At 40.7% G+C, this 21930-nt stretch overlaps 1 protein-coding gene across 1 annotated transcript in view; it reads left to right on the top strand.

Annotated features, from left to right (window-relative positions):
* The window catches only part of LOC139622503 (contactin-associated protein-like 4), a 68020-nt gene that overhangs the window by 22648 nt on the left and 23442 nt on the right, over nt 1-21930 (top strand). The window contains exons 4-10 of the mRNA XM_071479830.1: nt 2811-2958; nt 5336-5539; nt 15771-15946; nt 16070-16216; nt 18109-18376; nt 19021-19167; nt 19304-19475. Coding sequence (XP_071335931.1) covers nt 2811-2958; nt 5336-5539; nt 15771-15946; nt 16070-16216; nt 18109-18376; nt 19021-19167; nt 19304-19475 — 1262 coding nt within the window. The remainder of the gene's footprint in view (nt 1-2810; nt 2959-5335; nt 5540-15770; nt 15947-16069; nt 16217-18108; nt 18377-19020; nt 19168-19303; nt 19476-21930) is intronic.

Here is a 21930-nt window from a genome sequence, read left to right as displayed (position 1 = left end):
AGGAAAACCCTCCGATGTATTCAAATGTACCAAATCCAAAGGAATTAGCATCACTCTCACCTATACAGTTCTGCTTGTATGTTATTTTATTCCAATGGGGACCTCTCACCCATTGTGTTAACCACATTTCACATAGATAGTAGGTAGAGGCAGCGAGCCATTACCTCACAGCTCCTGACATAGACATAAAATTCTCCCTATTACAGTGAGGCTGTGACAAACAGCTTCAGTTTAACGTTGATGAGATGTAAGAGTCTCACAGTGAGGGTAAAAGTACTGTCAGGCTAAGACTTCTTCAGAGAAAGAAGGGAAAAGGGCTTTTCACAGCTTAAAAGCTTGTTGATTTCACACTCAGCATAAATCGGGATAAATCCGCAGCATGTCTCAAAAGTCCCTCTGAAGCTCCACATATTACTCAGCCTAGTTTATTATGGCTTTCGGGGGAACAGAGTTGACTGCTGAGCTGCTTCATCGGTCACAACTCCTCCAGGACCTCTCTTTCCTGTAAGCTTAGGGGCCAGAGGCAGTGAGGCTGAGTAATGCTCTCTCATTGGCTAATTTTCTCACCCTCTCCCATCTACTCTCCTCTTTCTCTCTTCATTTCTGCTACAAAGGATGTGAAAGGGCAGATGTTGTTGGAAGTATATATACTCTTCTAACCATCATTAGTGTTAATGGAGGTAAAGGGACATCACAGATTTCCCTCTAGTACAGGTGAAGCCATAGATTCTGTTAATGAGCATCGTCCTGAAATGCAGATGTGGGCTCTATGAGAACAGAAGGGGACTGGCTGTTGAAAGTGTAGGTGTGAAGTTTGAAGCAATACATAACTGATACCTTTACTGGTCCCTTTTTTTATGCCTCTTCCCCGGTGATGGCCAGAGCTGGAGCCATATTGTTTCCAGGTTGTCCCTCTGTCCCATTCTTGTGGACACAATATCTCAGTAACGTCTTGACGCAACTTCTTCAAATTTGACACAAACGTTCACTTGGACTCAAGGATGAACTAATTGGAATTTGGTGGTCAATGGTTAAAGGTCAAGGTCAGTGTGACCTCACAAATCACTTTTAGCCATTACTCAACAGTTTCTGACTCTTACACTCTTAATAATTAACAACATGATGTGTCCAAACTTTAAATTTGATAATTGCTTTAAGCGAAGGTCACACCACATTTTGGTTTTCCCTCTTTAGTATAAGACATGTTGGTACAGTTTTTTCCTGTCTCCCAACTGTCTGCTAACCATTCTTCTTCCGTAGAGCAGTTCATACTCTGACAGAGGAGGTTCATGAAAGTGATTGGTGCTAATAAGCTGCAGCAGCTTCCTCTGTTTTGGACTTTTTGCCTCTCCGTTCCCTCAGAGATCAGCACTCAAGACAGTTTGCTGTTGGTTACTTGTCAAAGTTCATGGAAGTTAAACCTTTGAGGAACATTTGTCTCCTCAAGCTGATCTAATTGTGGAGATTCAATTGGAGTGAACTGAAGATTTAGTTTTTTAAATCCTGGTGTGTCCAGGCCTTTAGAGCGATAATTAGATGATAAGGTAAGACAAACCTGATATTTCTTGTATCTTTGGTGCTCTATAAGAAAGAGTTCTGTCATATTATTCAGACGTTCTGCTTTAGTCTCTGACTAAACCTTGACTCAGGACGCATTTCAAACACCAGAGCCTGAACTGTATGAGGCACTGCTCTCTTCAGGCTCCACAGCAGGAAGCGGTCATCTGTGGAGGTTATGTGCAACACAGAATTGTACAGTTCAGATGATTATATTTTGCTCAGATAAGTCAGGGATGCAAAAATACACATGTGCTTGAGTTATACTCATGCAACAATAGTTCCCTCTTCTAAGGAAAACTAATCTCACATGTTACATGCATCTTTTATGCTCATTTATGATCCCAGTGTCAGATCGAAGGGTTGATCCTCAAGAGAAACTTATCTTACCCACCTCCGTAGAGAGGTCAGAGGTCAGGGTTGGCTACAGTGGAGCAGGCTGGAGCTAGTAGGTAGATAAACATCCGAAAGGAGCATCTCAGTCACTAAGCCATCCTTTAATTCCTAACAATCCTGAATTTCTGCACTTAAATTGTAAGTTGAGTTTATTTGCATCTCAGTTGTTTTTAATTTGTAGTAATAATGAGCTGACACACAGAATAAAGTTTTAAAGAGCAAAGAAAGAGACAGAAACATGAGAAGAGTTTAGGAATTTAGGAGGAAGAATGAGTCACGAGAAAGATCAAGATTGACATTGAAGCACAATCAAACAAAATGTTGTTGACTTATCTAACACTAGTTTACTTCTATGTCACTGTGAAAAGAAGCAGAACTACCTGAAAGCAAAAGAGACTAAAAGTAGAGAAAGTATAGGTTGATCAAAAGGCTTAAGATCAAGTCCAACCACACATAGTGTGTGAGGTTAATAAATGTTGTTCTCCATGGACCAAGTGTTTACCAAAAGGTTTAGCGCATATAAAACTACACCCAGTGCTTCACAAATCTAATTTTCTACCTGATTGAGAAAGCATTCACTGGGAGCGTTGCCCTATCTCCACAATATTCCCTTCATTAAGAGGAAAACCAAACGCATCACTTCCCACAGAAGCCTTGGGGATTGCAGTTCAACTTCAGTGAATAGATGAAAGAACTTGTTCACTTATTTAGTCGTAAGCTTGACTACAATGAAGATCCAGAGGGAGAGAATTCACTGTTAATTTTGTGGTGCTACTTCACAAGCAGGTGATGGACAGATGCGTGGATGGAAAGTCAGAGAACAAGCTAACTCTCTGCTGCTGGTGTGTTTTTCCCAGGCCTTTCCAGGCAACAGTAACGCAGACAGTGTGGTGCAGCACAAGCTCCAGCATCCAGTGATCGCTCGCTACGTCCGCCTCATTCCCCTGGACTGGAATCCCAATGGTCGGATCGGACTCAGACTGGAGACCTATGGATGTCCTTACAGTCAGTTCTTGCTTTTCTTTTTATCTTCAAACTGGATGCCTATAAAAATGCAGATTTTTTTGGCTAGTTAACATTTTATCAATTAGCATTAGCAATTAGCGATTTAATTTTTTTTTTCCATAGCCCATTATGGATGACCTTCTTGACCTTAAGAAGTTTTAGATTTTATTTTTAAATTCAACATCTAAAGAAGTTTTGAGTTTTCTGTAATTTTAAAGTTTTATTTGGGGCAGATTAAATTAGCACATCTCATCTCTTTTTTTTTTCCAGTAATATTTTTGTTTTGTTCTATGTCCCACAGCAATTTCCACTGTTTTATGTTTATGTTAAACAGTTTAGATGCTCCCAGGATTACATAATTAGTCAAGCACTGCTGATGAGACATCAGGGCATTTCCATAGGTTACATAACTTTATTTTAATGAATCAATTTGTCTTCTCTCATCCTTCCATATCTTTTGGCATTTTTATCTGTCACCATGGCTGACACAAACAACAGGAGGGTGTTATGCAACATTACTGGATTACCTGGTTGAGTGGAGAGAGGGGGTGTAACAGTGAGAACATATTATCATTGTTTAAAAAAAACAATTATTATTTATTTACTTTTTGCATCCTCTATTCATCAACATGGAAGTGTTTTTTGTTTTTTTGTGTTTACTTTTTAACTCGAGGCACTACACACTGCACAGGTGAAACAATTCAATTAAACCAAAATGAAAATATCTCACATTTGAAAAGAAAAACAGAAGTTATGACATTTGTAAATACTAACAAGCCCATACATGAAACATTATTATGAAAATAGATTTTTTATAACCTTCGTGCAAGAATCAATTGCCCCTGAGTGCTTGGCACAAATGTGTGTGTTTGTGTGTTGATTCAGTTTGATTTAATGGTTGATTTTATTTGTCTCTGAGGATGTTGGCAACACTTCCTTGTTTCGGCCAAAAGGTGACGAAAAAAAAGAGAGACGGAAAAAACGTCTGAGTGAGTTTTGAATATGAGTTTTGAATAATTAAAGTTTTGGGTTTGTGCTGTTTCCAGCATCACTGTCAACACGAGAGGTCCAAACACTCAGAATGAAATAATTGATGCATCTCATCTGACATTTCTAATTTGATGCTTCAATAGCGACACTGTAAGCGGCAGATTTGTAGTGTCAGCACAGCAACACTCACCACAAAGATGGGCGACGCTCGTGTATCCTTTTTTTAAATTTTTTTTTTTTGAGGGGCATGAAAGATGCTCCACGGTCTGTAATCTGCTTCTCATATTCAGACACCAGCTTAAAGACCAGCTGCTCTATAGACTGAGTGATTGGACATAAATAAAATGCATACACTTTACTTTCTGCATTTGGTTCTTGGCTCTGGACAGAAATTTGATAAAAATCCAAACTGCAAACTACACAGATGTTTGATCATTTTTTATAATCATAATAACAAAGTTGATGATGATGATGTGGACAAATAAAGGAATGGAAAAAATCCATGGTTTGTGAGGGTAATCCTAGTTCTGTTCTAAATGTTCTGAATCTGAGTTCTCTGGTCAACATTATTAGTGGTGATAAGTGAAAACACAGAAAAGGTTTTTCATAAATCAATCAAACTCTTAAATCACAGTATGTATGAAAGGATTCATGTCTTACTCCTGATTTATTCAGTTTATTAACTTTTTTTTTAGAGCGGCGTCCTCGTTTGTTTATTATAAGTGGAAGGTGCAGAGAAATAATTTATGATGAAATCAGAGCGTTGGATCTCAGTCCTCTCTGAACAATATGCTGACAGCTCCTCTGGTGGGAGGCGGATTAGGAGGCAGGTTTTGATATTGAGAGAAAATAACTCTGCAGATCTTCAAGGACATGGAAGAGTCTTAACTTCGGTGAACCCACTTGACCTCCTGCGATCTGTTCAGAACTTCTGCATCATCCACATTTGGCTTTTACTCAGCTGAATGTATCTGTTGGTTAAAGTTCTGTCCAAAAGTTGTATCTAGAAATCAATGAGCTCAGCACTGGAGCAAACTGAATTGTGTTTATTATTTAAAACTAAAACTTGACAGATTTTAAACTTGTGTTCTTATGGTTTCTGTTCCATCAGTATTCCCTGCTCAAATGTGTGTACACAAGATTTAAAGTGATCTTTGTCAGTCTTTGATATCTCCTGTCACCAGATCAACTTTGTTTGCACCAAAAGTAAACTCTTCTTCTTTGATACAATAACTCTTTTCTTTCCTCTGTGCTATAAACCAAACTAACAGCAATCTGGAATATTCATTCAATTTAAAGATCTACAATCAGGAGATTTAAAGTCTGTTTACTATGTATAATGTCAGTTCACAGTTTGAGTAACTTGTGGTTTTGTTGTTTTGTTCAGACTCTGACGTGGTGAGCTTCGATGGCCACAGCAGCCTTGTCTACAGGCTGAGTCCCCGGCCGAGGCAGGTGACCAGGGAAAGCATCTCTCTGAAATTTAAAGCCCTGAGGAACTCTGGGACGCTGCTTCATGCAGAGGGGCAGAGCGAGCACAGCCTCACCCTGGAGCTCGAGAAAGGAAAGCTCCTCCTTGTCCTCGGCAAAGGTAAAAAGCTGGAAAACACTCAATGTCATGATGGCTCAAAGTCATGCTGGTGCTGCATTACATTATTGAATAGGTCAGACTTTTTAATCAAACAAGCTAAGTGAACTTCATTTATTTCCACATGTGGTCAGGGTTGTTCTGCATCAGAGAAAACTTCCTGGTGATGCAGACAACTTAGTCATTGTTGGAATAGAAGCATTAACACTCATCTCTGCAGACAGACTCTTTAATGGTTTAGTGTTTGTGGGATAATATGACCAAGCACTTACTTTCTGTGGTAACATGCATTTCTCTGCTCTGAATGGTCTGTGGTTGTGTGCTCTGCAGTATGTCTCAGTAAACTATGAGGTGGCTGTTTTACTGCTCTCCCAGCAATTCAGTGGTAGATGGTTAAGTAGCATGGTGTTTGCTGACCACCAGTTTATGTTCTTATGCTGATGCCATCTACTTACTGTATGTGCTGCATTTGCTGTGAATTAAAGGGGCAGTCCACTGCTTTTACACATTAAGTTCAGGTGACTCCTCTGAACATAGTTGAATGCTGTGTCTCTACCTCTGGAGGGAGTTTTCTAAAGTCTGACAGAAGAACCGTGATGGGGACATTGGCATGTAGGAGGACTGAATGAAAGGCACTATTCAGTGGCATTATGGGAACTTTATGATCCAGTGCTTTTGGTGGTTGATGGATACTAGTGGCTAAAAGTCAGGGTGTCTGCTGACTGCTCTGTAGTTTCCCAGCTTTATGGAAGTGAATTCTGAATCACTGTTTCTGGCTGAGCTCATCTTCTTCTGGATGTTGCATATTTCTCCTGCTGCTGATTAATGCAGTGGTGAAATACTTAACATTCAGATAAGAATTAGAGAAATATTACTTTGCGGTAATGCTTCATCTTGTTTTACTTCTCTTCATTGCATCTAAACTGCTGAGTTTGTGCTCTGTGGTTTCTGCTGCTTCCACTCGCCTAGTCCTTCTATTAGGTTCTGTTTATTCCTCTCACTTCACTTAACAGTACGTTCTCTTTGTGGTCTGGAGTGTGCAGCAGGACAGCAGCCTTCTTGATGCCCAGTTCCTGCTCCACACAGTAGAAATCTGGATCTTGGTTGTAGGGGACTCCCCAGTCTCTGCTGTGCTGAGCTTGTTACTGGAGCCTACGACTGTGTACATATTCTGTTGGCTGACTTCATTTTGTTTGGCCTCTCTTCTCCTCCTTCCTCTTGTTTTTTTGGCCGTCCTCTCCCTTCCTCATTTGCTGCATTTGCCACATTTCTCGCTGCCTCTCTGGCCTCTGCTCTCACATTCTTCTTCTGCCTTTCTGCTTTTATGGCTCTGTGTTTTTAATTCATCACCAGCCTGTGAATGTGTCATTACAGTTCTCTTCTGGCCTTTCTTCTTATGTTTGTTATGTATTCATGTATTAATTTATTCATCTATTTTATACTCTTGATTTGTTAAATTGCATTCCCTCACAGTAGTTATTTCTCAGAAAAGAACAAAAGGAAATAAAAACTTTATGATAGCAACTATACCCCCCCCCAAACAAAAAAAGAAAAAAGAAAAACTAACTGAAATAGATTTACCTCATTTTAAGACATATAGTTGTACTTATTCCTTCCTCTTCCCCTTCCTCACCTTTGTTCTCTCTCTCTGCCCTTTATTCCTCACTTTTCTTCCCTTTTTTACATTTTTAAATCTTCCCCTCTTTCTCCCCCTTCCTCCCCTTTTCTTTCCCCTTCTCCCTATATTTATTTATTTTCTTTATTAATATTATTTTTGAATAATATTCGTTCTCTGGATCTTCTTAAATCTCATATCAACAAAGTGAGTTATTTACCTCCCACTGGGTTCTCGATTGAGTTTCTTTCTTTATTTTGTTCGTTCTCTTCCTCTCCCCATGGTACCTTCCTCCCTTCTTCTAATTGGAAATATAAAAACTATATCATTATGGTCCCTCAGCTCTGTGTATCTGCCTTGAACACATTGTGAAAGATCATGTCATGAGACATCAAAGCATACAACTGTGCTTCTGTGAGCAGGAATTACTAATACATGGTGTGTGGTACATGCACATGAATCTGCCTGTCCTTTGTGCAAATTGTATGTTCAACGTTTCAACCAGCTATTTTCCTGTTTTGTAAATGTCACTGCCCGCCTGTGAGGAAATAAAAGAATTTGCAGCATGAATAAAACACATACGGTTGATGATTGACAGAGATGTCTCTGCATGATGCAGCTCTCTGCACCAACAGTACGCAGCTGCTGAGAGAAAACAAAATGTCACAGTTTCAGTAAGTTAGCAAGCTCACCCACCACTATGGGTTATTTCAGTTCTTGTGAACATTTTTTAAAGAAACTTGTTTGTGCCAAAGTTGGACCCTTAGGAATTTAAATTTGATGAAAAACAATAAAAGGTAAACCAGCAGTTAAACACACGTTGGTAAGTGTTTGTGTACTGTGTGTGTGTGTGTGTGTGTGTGTGTGTGTGTGTGTGTGTGTGTGTGTGTGTGTGTGTGTGTGTGTGTGTGTGTGTGTGTGTGTGCTTGGACTTGCTACATAGTAAGGACCAAAAAAAGTATTTTACTAACAGAGTGAGGACATTTTTGGGAAAGTGAGGACATTTTGGCCGGTCCTCACTTTTTGAGACACCTTCAAATCACATGTTGAGGGTTAAGACTTGGTTTTAGAGTTATGGTTAGAATTAGGTTTAGGTTAAGGTTAGGGTCAGGGTTAGGGTTAGGCTCTCAGTTGTGGTTAAGGTTAGGGTAAGGGGCTAGGGAATGTATTATGTCAATGAGTGTCCTCACAAAGATAGAAGTACAAGTATGTGTGTGTGTGTGCATGCGTGTGTGTGCGTGTGTGTGTGTGTGTGTGTGTCTGGATATATTTCAAAGAAACAGATGGACGGAAAAATTTGCCATTTCTAAAGTTTTCTCTGTTTTTACTTTGAAAACTGACACATGAGGGTAGAAGGATAAAAGCTTGAACTTTTAATTTGTCACTGATAGTTATGAAAGTCATGCCAACATCTTGGACGAGTGACAACAAGGTTGATTGTGCAGCATCATCCTCACAGAAATCAGACTCTGCAGAAACAGCCCTCTGCTCAGCTCATGTGAATTCATAATGCAGCTAATCTGTCCCGTCTGAGACATTTGATTTATTGCAGTAATGTGTGCTGGACTTAAAACAGTGAATGCTGGTTAGAAATTTTGCCAGCGCTGCAGAACATCATCATGTCACACAGCCTTAAAACCTCAGCGTCTGGGAACCACCTCTGTGACAACAGAGCTTTGCTCTAATTGGCTCAAGGCTTCACTGACACACATGACATGTTCTCCATTTTTATTCTAAGAAGTTCAGATCTGTTATCTCCTATGCTTACCTCTCTCAGTGGAGATGCAGTTTATTTGACGTCCTCCTTCTGGCAGCTCATTTTTTAAATATGGACTCCAACACTATTTTCATTACCAGCAAGAAAATTGTAAAAACAGTTTAGTTCAGGAGTTTATTCTAGTAAAAGAAGTGATGCGCCTGCAGGTCACATTTTTATTCTGTAGATTTCTTTTTTCATTGAACAGAAAGACATAAACATAAAAACTGTTACATCTCTTAAAATTTTGTTCAAGCAGCTATTCAATGTGTGACTTTTGATCCGTACACTTAAACTCATATACATGTGTCAAAAGACTCATGTCAACATGTCTCTGGCCTGAAAATGATAAGAGCATCATATGTCTGAGTGACTAAACAGCGTGTTTAAGTTTTATAAAACAATCTGACACATTTTTTCTTGAATAAAAACCCACAGAACTCCTGTGCACGGCGCGTGTTGTGAGCTCACTGATGCTATGAGAAGTAGAATGTGTCTGAGTTAGGGTTAGACAGCTGTTTTTTAGACTCCACCCTTGCAGTCTGATGCCGAGGTGGAGAGGTGTGTTGGAGCCGCTACCATGACAGTATGAAACAAACTGATGCTATGTTTTCTCTAAAAGAACAAACAACTTCACTTAGAGCGTCTGTTGATAAGAAAGACTTATTTGCTGTAATATTGACTGGATTTGGTAAAAGTTTGTTTCCCAAACGGCCCTGCTCTGGCCTACATCACATGTTTCTTTGCTCTGATTGGTTCTAGGTTTATCCCAGTCCCAGACTCATATGTAAATGTGAATCGTTCTGGGGATGCCAGGCTAGCCTGGATCAGATTTTGTTGCTGCGTGTTTTCTCAGCACATGGGAGACGTTTGTCTTCAGGTCTTTCTGACAGAAAGGAAACATAACCAAGGAGGTTTGGTGCCTAAGCTGAACCAAACTGTGACTAAAAACTGAAAATAAAAATACAGAAAAATAAAAAAACTGAAAATACTAATGTAACAAAGTCAAAAAGTCAAGTGGGACATGAACCTCAGTCTTCAGCCAAAAAGTGTTTGTGGCGTTCTGCCAGAAAACCCTGAAGCTGAACTTCTCCCAGATCTATTTTCTCACAGCCTGTAACTTGTCCCTGCACACTGATGGATTTGAGGTATGGAAGTGCCAAGTTCAGCTACTCAGCTTCATCCGTCATATAGAGCACATATAAAAAAAACATCAGTCTGTCCTACATTTGTCCAAGATGCCAAACCACTTGTAACTGATCACTGTTAGGAGCAGGACTATTTCTGCATCAAGCTCTTTGAGAGCAGTTTGTTTTATCACCACAACCAACCAATGAAACAGTCAACTATGATCAAGTTTTAATATTAATACATTTTACAAATAAAGGGAAGAAATGATAATATAACTTTATCTTCAACATGCACACATAATTGATACATGTATTTTTCGATGCCTCTCCCTTCTTACACATACACGTAGCTCTGTCAACCACAGTGTAATAATAATGATAATATTAATAATAATAATCTATATAATAATAAAAAATGCAGCACAAAGTGCTTTACAATAAAGAAATTACATGCGTGAAGTGCATCACATGACAACACATTAAAGGAACATAAAAACATTGTAGAATGAAAAGCATTGGTGTAAAATGAGATAGAAAAATAATAAAATAATAACAGAACAATACAATAAATGAAATAGTGGAAATTAAAAATAGATTACATAGAAATAAAATCAGTAAGGCATCACTATATATAACAGAATTTAAAAGAAACGCTAAGCAGTGCGTGAGGATTCGGGAAGAGATAAGTTTTAAGCTTTCATTAAAAAATACTCAGCGAGCTGCTTCTCTGATTTCTACAGCGAATGTGCTCCATAGCTCTGTGACTGACAGAGGCTGCTTCTCCTGTTTCTCTCAGGCTGCTTCAGTAAACCAGCAGCAGATCATCTCAGTGTTCTTGGAGGTATAAAATTAACAAAGGAGTTAGCACTTTGTAGCAGGGTCCTGACCCATTAAGGCCTTTCTATATAAGGAGCAGGACTTTAAGATCTAAATGTAGCAGGAAGCTCATGCAGCTAAAACTGGACTAATGTGGTCTCTTTTCTTAGTTCTGGTTAATAGTGGAGCTGCAGAGTTTTGAATGAGATGAAGTCTCTCTGGAGGCCAGTGAAATGTGCCTTACAGTAATCGAGTCCAGTTGAAATGAAGGCATGAATCAATCTCTGAGCTTCTTTTTGATTTATGAATAACCAAACTTTAGTTTTTCTGTTTCTAAGGTGAGAATTGATGTAGTATCCAATGAGTAGTTTTGCTGCTCCAGTGCTCTGTGGCTCTAAAGATGAAACACTAGTTTCTCTCATTTCAGCCATTATGCCCCTTTAAACCTTGAAAAGTTTAACTTTTAAAGCAAAGGTAATTAATGGATTGGACCTTTACTTGCATTAGATTCTCATTAGTGTGTACGAGTCTGGCCCCCCACCATAACAACCCATTATGAGGGTTTTGTTCCCTTGTGTACACTAAGCAGCTTCAGCAGCACTTAACAGAAGACACTTAGTTCCCCTCTGTTTGCCAGGAGCTTTCCAGACCGTTTGAATGAATACACTGACTTATTAAAATGCATGCACTGCCTCCAAAAGCATCCAGTTTCCTCCTTACTGTGCGTTCATCAAAATGTCAGGTTATAGTTTTGTAGCTTACTGCTTCATAATTAAGATCAGTTTCTTTCTAAAATAAATATACCAGGGATCAATATTCACTAATCTCGTGCCGCCTTCACTAATCCTAGTCCTGTGAGATCCAGGCTGACTGCACGCCCCTCCAGTGAGGCTTCATGGAATGTGGCTCCTGGTTGGGACCCTGTGGAAGAGTCAACAACTGCCTACAGTGTGTCCAGAACATCTCAGCCCAGACCTGGCATTGGCCTTCCTCCCCCTCCACCTTTGTTTCAGGCAGGTGAGCTTGCGCACTATGAAGATTAACCAGCATAAGCTGGTTGAGCTTATGCAAGGTGAAGTCGAAGAAGGTGTCAGAAAGGCAGGCAGGATAAGACTCAGGGGATTTTTCATATAAGATTTTTAAAAAAGCAGTCCAGATATAAATTATGTATAATGACACGCAGGTGAAGTCCTTGCACTGCAGTTTGCTGAAGTAGCATTGCCTCGTTGACATTCATGCATATGTTACACTCTGCTTAAGCTCAGTTTCAAGATTAAAAAATAATGGGAAATTTCTTTGCAGAAGGCAGAATACAGTTTATACACATGTACATATACACACATACAAGACGGATCAAAATGAAGAAACACAGAAAACGGACCAGGTAAGTGAACTCTTGGGACAGTGAGGTCATCTCTTTCATTTCTGAGCAGGTTTACAGCAGCAGAGAAAATGTGAAACATAGATCACTTGACTTTATCCATGAGGTTAACTCATGACCTGAAGGAAAGGGCTCAGGTTGATCCCAGAGGAGCTGATAGGCCCTGCCTGTGAAGCTCAGAGTTTCATGTAGAAGCTGTTGAAATGGAGAAGATTGATTTGTGGTCGTATTAAAACTGCATGGGCTGGAGGCTCAGTTCCTGCTGGAGCCTCCATCATGTAGTAACTGACTGTGTCAGAAGTACTGGTCTGGTCTCGCTCTGTTTTATTTTATTTTGGTTTTTAGGTATTTCTCAAGGTTGGCAGTGGTTAGCACTGTTGCCTCACAGCAGGGGGGCTCTGGGTCCGAACCTGTCGGCCTCTCTGTGTGGAGTTTCCCTGTTCTCCCTGTGCCTGTCTGGATTACTCTGGTTTCAGCATGATTGGTTGTCTGGGATTGGCTCCAGACCCCAGGCGACCCTCAAAGGATTAGCAGTGCAGTTAATGGATGGATGGGTATTTCTCAGTAGAAAACCAAGAACCTTGCACATTATTAAAAGAACTGAGATCCTTTTAGCACTCAAATATAAATAATCAAATGTTCCAGGTGAAAAATCAACTGTAGCTGAGGAAACAGACGTCTGTCAGTGGAGTCACAGACAATGACTCATTCTGGATACAGTCTGTCAGCTCAGTTGTCACAGTGAACGTTGGGCCATGTGCTGTGTTCAATGCTGCAGTATTGACCTGCCCTGTTATTCTCCTCTATCCACTGTGATTTATAGGAAGGTCTCTCAGTTATGTTCAGTCTGACAGGGTTGTAAATCAACAGCTTAGCCTTCATCCGAGAAGCAACACGCTCACGTCGTGCTTAATTTCACAGCCCACAGCTGACTCACTGCACGAGCACAGAGGTGACGTTGGACTCACATTGACTACCTGATTAGCTGTGTAACCTGTGAGGCTCCAACGGTCTCGCATTGAGCCACTCGTTTTACATCTCAAACAAATCTAAGTGACTCCTTCAAACATACGTCGCATCAAACTTTATTTTAATTTCCCTCTGGAGTTATTGTGATGGATATGTTTGGAGAGTGCTGATTGGTGCTGAAGTTTTAGAAATTGCTGATTGTGTTGATGGACTTTGTGGACATTCACAGTCAATGAACAGGAAAGAAAATTACAGGAAAGCTGTTTTCTAGCAGCAGCACAGAAGCGGTTTTTTGACAGTTAGACAACTTGTATACGATGATAGAAAGTTTGAATTTAACTTTCTGTCTAAAAGGAAAAACTAAATCTAATAACTTTTCTTCTTTATTTTTCGCCAGACTTTTTAAAAGTCTTCAAACATACAAGATTTGACAAGTGTCCTGAAACACTTGTGAGCAGGTTTTGAAGTTACATGTTACACGTGTGTTGACCGATTGTGTGCACCGTCTCACTCATTTAAGCTGAACAGAATAAAATGAAAATGCTGACGCAATTACTGCAGTTTGTCGTCTGATAAGACCTGTCGATGTCTTCCGACAAAATTAGATTTAGAGTCGCAGGGAAGAGCTGTAATTCAGAGGCAGACAGAAGATGATTAGGTGATATTGCCTCGGGGAGCTGTCTGGAATGATCTAACACACCAGCCCACACTGTAAAAAGTGAAAAGGATATGAGGAACTTTTAGCAGCTCCTCAGGTCATAAAGCAGGAGAAGTTCAGAAAGTTCCTTGAAGAAAGCTGAATAAGTCCTGAGGAAACTGACAGAAAATTAAGATGATCTCAGAGAAACACTGAAGACATGAACTAACCCTATTAACTATGGATAATGGATCCTCTAGGAGGGTCAAGGTAACTGAAATTTTAAACAAAAACATACACCTCTATAAAGTATATCTGTAGGATCTATACATTATTTCCACCTTGTTTTGACAATCTTGTCCTTCCTAAATATGTATAGGTCCACTGTTATGAACAAAAGTTATGTTTACCTTCAATTTCTCACCAGAAGCACTTTGTACATATCCTGGAGGTCCAACAATAAATAAAACATTTGAAAAGTTGGTTTCAGCAACACATTGCAACCTGTTACTTATTATCTCTTCTTCTTCTTCTTCTTCTTCTTCTTCTTCTTCTTCTTCTTCTTCTCCTTCTTCTTCTCCTTCTTCTTCTTCTTCTTCTTCTTCTTCTTCTTGACACAGTGCTGCCTCAAACAGGACTGTGTATCAGGACTGTACATTGCTGAGTGTTTAGAGAAAATATTACAAACATCAGGCATTTTTCTGTTAATTTGACTGTTAGACTCTTTCTAGTGCACCAGGAACTGACGCAGCAAAATTCACACATGTATGTCTCGCAAAGTAGGATGAGTAGGAAAGAACTGGAAGGCAAAGCAAAGTTCTCTGTCACACTTTGCAGGCGACCAACAGTGTGTCAAAGTTCAACAAAGTCAAACTCCACATAATTTAACTTCACCTCAGGGAGAAACTTCACCTTAGGCTGCCCATCACTTACTGTCTGGTTTATCTGTGTAGTTTGGTGAAAGGCTTCTCTTTAAAAAAGATTATGCTTTTGTGGCTTAAATATTAATGAGGTGAAAACGTTCTATCTTGACAATAATCTAAATTTAGTCAGAGGAAAGTTTCATAATGTTTCAGCTGCTACGAGCTGATGTGGGAAAACTAGTGACCAACACTGTCAGGGAACGTTTTTGCTGACGTCTTGAGACTGAGCAGACAGAACATGATCATGAAGATGTTTTGTCGTGGTGACAAACAGTGCAGTGCTGTGTGGACGGCATTATGTGTCTTTCAGAACGTATTCACTGCTGTTGAATCTGTGCATCAGTGACGACTAAATACACTTCACACTTCTCTGCAAACATCAGTCTGCTCATCGATGATGATCGAGTACACTTCACTCCGTCTCCTTCCCTCTCCTCTGCTCTGCCAAGTATCTGTCAGATGGATCAATGATGATTGATGACTGGACACATTTGACTCGGGCTCTGTCTGTCTACCTTTCTCTTTCGCTCATTCTCTCTTTTCCCACGAAGACAACGTTGTCTCTTCTCAAACAATATCTAATTCATATTTAATGACCGACTACATTTAGCTCAGTTTTCACATCTTTGTTTCAGCAAAACCTCTGTGCTCTGCCAACACTTTGGGGAGTGCAGACACCAGCGGTATTTCTTCTGTCATTTCCTCTGCCTGTCTACCTCTGTCTCTACTCCCTTTAGTGTTAATTATGTGTTATCATCTCCCGTCTCTGGTTCTTTCTCACTTGTCAGTTTAGATTTGGTTCTGGTTCTGAGATGTTATCCCCACCAGAAAACTGTGACACCGCTTTGTTTCCTTCAATACAAAGATACAAGAGCAGAATTCTTCACCTTAACTGATTTAATCTTATTGAATTCAAAAAGCAAATTCAAAAATATCAACTTTCAGACTCTCCTTATCCTGTCCTGTATCGACCATCACCACATCTTCATCTCTTCGTCTTCCTCCAGGCAGGAGCTCTCCTCCTGACAGCCGGCGTCTGGTGTCTCTGGGCAGCCTGTTAGACGACCAACACTGGCACCAGGTCGCCGTGGAGCATCACAGCAATCACCTCAACCTCACTGTGGACAAAAGCACGCTGTGGGTGCAGACTCCACCAAGATTCACCCACTGGGACCATGACCAGGTGTGTGTGTGTGTGTATGTGTGTGTGTGTGTGTGTGTGTGTGTTTAGGTGACAGAAAAACTTGTTGCATTCTGTTTTCTTTTCTTTTTTATCTGTGTGGGTCTTTGTGTTTTCCTGGTGCAGATGAGTGTGGGAGCAGAGCCGGGCCCCAGCTCTCTGAGGTCAGTCGGGTCAAACAGAAATTTCTACGGCTGTTTGGAAAACCTTGTATACAACGGTGTAAACCTGGTAGACCTCGCCAAACAGAGAGACCAGCGGGTGTCTGTGAAGGTAAAGTGACCCACAATGTGCTACTGAGAAGCAGGTGTGTGTGTGTGTGTGTGTGTGTGTGTATTACCACATGTGCACTGTGGTCACGCTGCCTCACCATGGATCCACTGGTGCTTCTCCTCTGTTTTAGGGCTTATTAAGGGAACAAGTCACAATGTGGTCAGAAGTGAGCTTCATATAAATGTTGGCCCAACTTGAGTCCATTAGCAACAACAGTAGATGATATTTCAACACATATGTGAATGAACATTCAGCAACCGCTGTGGCTGTGGTGGAATGACTCACATCTTTTACAGAATTCAAAGTAACAGAGTGTAGAAATACTAAAGTATTTCTAAAGTAGTATTAGTATACTAATACTAAGGTTAATATTAGTATTAAAATAAAAGTACAGATGCATTAGAATCAAAATATCAAATTATAGTACCAGTAAGTATCAAATGTAAAGGTACAAATTATGCAAAATATCCCATTTTAGAATAATTCTCATGGATTATATACATTATTGGTACTGATGTATTAATGTTTAACCATAATTTCAGTGTTGCCGCAGGTGAAAATGTGTCTAATTTTAATTACTTCATAAACCGCTGGGTCACTTCAACTTTAGAAATACATCAGAATTTACTTGTTGATTAATTTTGTATTAATAATCTCAGTCTACAAAGTTACTTACCAGTTACCAGAGTCATCGAATAATAAACGCAGTGAAGTATATTATTATATATAAATAATATATATTTGGAGTAGAAATATGAAGTAGCATAAAATGCAAATACTCAAGTACAAATACCACAGAACTGTGCTTGAGTAGATATCATCTGTTGCTTTCCAACACTGACCATGAAAAACACTCATTCTCAATCCTCACAGACACTGGGTCAACAGTCTAAATGACTGCTGAAGGTACTGTACTCTATTGATTGCAGGTAACCATAGCAACAATACTTGTGTTTTCTGTATTAACAGATAATTATAGACAGTAGACAGTGTTTAGTGCAGCTGATCTAACCATGAGCTAAACTAGGGGGAAATGGTCTCTGATTTAAACACACAGTGATACAGTCTGAGGGGTCTGGACACAAGATGGACTCAGTCAGGACAGGTCCACCTTGTGTCCACCTTCTGTCGTGCTGTTCTTGCTACTTGTCCATTATTTCTGTGTATCAGGAGGACACACTGAATAAATATTGTCCTTTGCTGTTGCAATATCATAAAGGGTGAAATGCCTTGAAGGAAAATATCTCCTCCCTAAAATCCCTTTGACTGTAAATGCTCATACTGAGAGGGCATGTATCTCTGTCAGTGCGCTCGTGGACTGTGCTGAATCCCTGCGGGACGCTCCGCTTCAGTCTGCATTACTGTTTATCACTTCAACTACCCCACAAAGAGCTTTTAGATATGATCATGTGTCTGCGTGTTGCATACTCCACTGAAAATAGAAACCCAGTATTCCCAGTAGGCAACCTGGGATGTAACGTATCACTGCTGCAGCCCAGGCAGTGGACTTACTGCAGTTACCACTCATGCAGGCCGACTGCTCCCAGTCTATTCATCACCGTCTTATTTCCCGCTCTCTCCTCCTCACTTTCTCCATCTGTCACTCTTTCCACCTCCCTGTACTTCCTCTATGACCTCAGATAGCTGTTGGGTGACATTGGTGCCTTCAGTTTGAGCTGCTGGTGCTTATTCTAAGCCTGGCTATTATCATTATGGTAATGCTCCCATGCTCTTTAAGGAGACTTGCTGATGAGATCTCTGTGCATGAGGGCACCGCCACACAGCCTTGGAAATTAATTTATATTCATACGTTATCGTGTTTTCCCTCTTTGGCTATAATAATTTCTGTCTCTCCATATCTTTTCCCCTCTTCTCTCCTCCTTCTATCTCAGGGCAATGTGACCTTTTCCTGTGCTGAACCCATTTTTGTTGCCATGACGTTCACCAGGCCCCAGAGCTTCCTCTGGTTGCCAAGGGTGACTGAACCGTCATCAATGGGCATGTCAGTGGGGCTTCAGTTTCGGACGTGGAACAAGGCGGGGTTGCTGCTGACCTTCGATCTCCCAAACCAAGGGGGTGCGGTCTGGCTTTACCTGAGCAAAGCAATGCTCCATCTACAGATCCACAAGCCTGGCAGGGCGCCGCTGGAGCTCACCGCAGGTCAGTCTGACCACTAAGCTCCAACCTAGACTTGAAACTACCCTCACCAAGTGTCTCCTTCCTGTGTGCAGTTAAATCAGATCGAGGTCCAGATGAGCTTTCACAACGACGCTGTACTGACTTGTGCTTTAAGGAATTTAAACAAGCGTTAACAGGAATAACTTCAATGATGCAGTTGGTCTTTGTTTTTGCTGAAATAAAAAACTGTGAAATAAAATTGCATGTTAGCCCCATAATTTCTAAAAGCCAGAGAAAAAATGTTGGTGAAACTCTCCAGCCAGTAGATCTGGATTCAAACCCTTCTGCTGCCATATATACATCTTTGTGAGAAGAGCCTGCGAGCTCCTGACCTTTGGCCTCCACGCAGAGTAACAGCAGTCACAGAGAATTTTCTCTCTGGAGATCAATAAGCTATCATGTTTGTAGTACTTAAAACCTCATCCTCACCTCTAACATCCAACAAAAGCCAGTGCGTCATCTGCTCATATCGATTCCAGTCTGTGACCCAGATTCACTGCAGGTTTAGATAAAGAATGTAGAAGATACTGAAGTACAGGATTAAATTGAAATCAAGGTAAAGATGTGTGTGTGTGTGTGTGTGTGTGTGTGTGTGTGTGTGTGTGTGTGTGTGTGTGTGTCCTCAGGTTCAGTTCTGAATGACGGTCAGTGGCACTCTGTAGCTCTGATCTCCAGACGAGGACGTCTGACCATCGCAGTGGACGGAGATGAAGGAGCCACCGCTCACGCCAGTCCCTCATTTCTTATTACCACAGGTCAACTTTTCTTTGGTGGTAAGAGAGGGACGGACAGATGAACACGTGCATGGATCAAAGTTCTGATCTTCTCAGTGCGGTCATCTGTGATGTGAAATCAGTGTTTCAGGTTGGCTTCATTTACTGAGCATTTACTGTTTCCTCTGGTGTGCAGGTTGCCCCTCTGAAGCGAGCAGCCAGGAGTGTATGAACCCTTTCAAAGCCTTCCAGGGCTGCATGCGTCTGCTGACCGTGGACGACCAAGAGGTGGATTTGATCAAGGTGCAGGAGAGGCTGATGGGAAACTACAGTCACCTGCAGATCGACATGTGTGGCATCATCGACAGGTCAGACCAACATAAGCAAACGTTGAATCTGTTTTTACCTTTATTAATCCAGAAGATTGTGTGTTAGAAGGGATTAACAGAAGAGAGTGTGATCATGTTAAATTGTTTGATTTTGTTGTCACTCTTCTTTTGTAAATCCTGTTAATCTCCCTCTGAAGGCTCCGTGACTGGTTTCCTGTGAAATGGGGTTACATGTGGATTATTAGAAAGACTTGGATTAGATACAGAGAGAATTATGGCAACAGTCTCAATGTTTCCCAAAATGTTTCCTCGCTAGAAAAATCTATTATTTGTCATTTAGCATCATATGAGGTGGAGCTGCTTCTCACTGGGCTGCGACGTGGTTTCACTCTCTCTGTTTTTTTATCTGTGAGAAGCAGTGATCCTGTGTGGACTGTTATGAAGAGAATACGCGACGCACACACAACATTTAGAGTTACTGTTCAGCAGGGACCAGAGTGAAATGAGCACAGTGAGAAATCATTTTTTTCTCTCTGCCAAGTTGCCATTCTGTTCCCAGCGTTTTATCTGCACGGCCCTGACTGGCGCTGTGTCTCAGTGTGTGGGTTTGTAAAAACTCTGGGATGTTATGTTTCAAAGTTATTGTCCGTGGACAGAGGAAATTGGTACGTTTGAAGAAGATTTCTTATTTGCCTTGTGTGCTATCTCCCTCTTATTATTTTTGTTATTGTCTTTTTTGTTCTGGACACATTTCTCTTTTCCAGAGAGACGACCTCCAATCAGTTCAGCCAAACTGAAAGTCAGTGGACAAGTGTTTGCTACACATTACAGAGTAAATTACCCTTGTTGTCTTATATGTAAATTTTGTTATTGCTACATAGCCAGCGTTGTCATTTACGGCTGTTGTTGTGTCCTCTACTGAAACTGAAAGCATGCTAACCAGCTAGCCCCGGCCCGTCTCCTCAATTTCTGATAGCGACTCACTGCAGCCTCCAACCCGCCCTGAGGTGTAGCTGCTGTATTATAACCTCTTGTCTTGTAAACACAACAAAGGCTGAAGCTGTTGTCAGGTGACAATCAAAACCATGTTCAGCTGCACAGAAAACTTACAAACAGCCTCTTTTGGCTTAGCTGTTCTTAAATTAGCTTTGCATGGTGTATATATACATTCATTATACAATATATTTATATATACATACAGAGATGTCTCATACCTTTGTGTGTGTATATGTATGTATGTGTGATGTACACAGCAAAATCCATTGCAACCAATCAATATTCTAGACATTTCCATGTCATAAAGCAGTGGAGAAACCATGGCCTCTAATATGTCTCTTTTCTCTTTCTCTAATGCAGAAAATGTCAAGTCAAGCTCCACTGTGTCAGTTTAATGTTGTTGTGTGTGCGAGCAACAACACATTGCTCTCAGAACATGACATTAGACCTTTTTCCAAATCATTAGAGCCCATTGGTAAATGGCACACACATTATCCACCAAGCAGCTTTTGTTTCAATAAAATGTCAGGTTGAAAAATTGATTTACACCTCTCCAACCTTTTACCTCCAACCTACAGTATACTTTCCTGAAATCCGTGCTGCTTGACTGATCACATGTACCGAATTTATCGGTGGATTCTGTGGCTCAGAAAAAAATGTAAACAAGGCAACAGAGGACTGCCAGAATTTATAAGGCATATATTTAGAAGAGCAAAGCAGTGGAGTAAATACAAAGTGCTGCACCTGCCTCCATCCTAACTTACTTTTAGAGAAAAAGAAGGCAAATAAATTGGTGCTAAAAAGCAGACTTTACCTTCTGACAAGCCTGCTGAGTAAGGCCTTTTCCAGCAGTGAATTTCCCACCAACTAAAAGATTAAACATACACACTGTGCTCCCTCTCCCCTTCTCTTCAGTCTCCCTGCAGTCGCTGACCTCATTTTCCCTTCCTAATATGTTTACCCAGTCGCCACTGAGCTCCATTCCTCCCAACCTTCATCCGCTTTTTAGTTGCCTCCCTCCTTCCTCTGCTTCAATCCCTCTCTCAACCTCAACCTCAATTCCCCTTCCTGGATTCCTCTCCCCTGAAGTAGCTCCATCATTTTGTCTCTTCTCTCTCACTCTCTCTTTTTTCCTCCTCCCCTCCTCCTCCTCCTCCTCTCTTTCTTGTTTTGCTTGGAACCACCAGCTCCATCCTGACACAAAGCTGACATTCAGAAGAAAAAAAAAAAATCCGAGTCAGCTGCTGCAGTTTCACTGTGTTTATAGTATTTTTGATACCACAATCCACGCTAAAAGTCATATGAGGCTGGAGGATGAAATAATAACAACAGAATTATTTTCCACAAACACACCACTGATCAACAGGAAACTGCACAGGGAAGAAAAAAACAGACTTTGCTCCAGTCAGTGCCATCAGAAAGATGTGTCAGATGACAGGAACATGTGTGGAGTCACCTCACTTCAACAGTTATTAGTTTAGGGAAATGTTTCTGAGCA

This window comes from Trachinotus anak, unplaced genomic scaffold (assembly GCF_046630095.1).
Source record: "Trachinotus anak isolate AG129_WGS33_773 ecotype Australia unplaced genomic scaffold, CSIRO_AGI_Tana_v1 ptg000007l, whole genome shotgun sequence".
Classification (NCBI taxonomy): domain Eukaryota; kingdom Metazoa; phylum Chordata; class Actinopteri; order Carangiformes; family Carangidae; genus Trachinotus; species Trachinotus anak.
The sequence above is the reverse complement of the archived record's forward strand: the minus strand, read 5'-3'. Positions and strand labels throughout refer to the sequence as shown.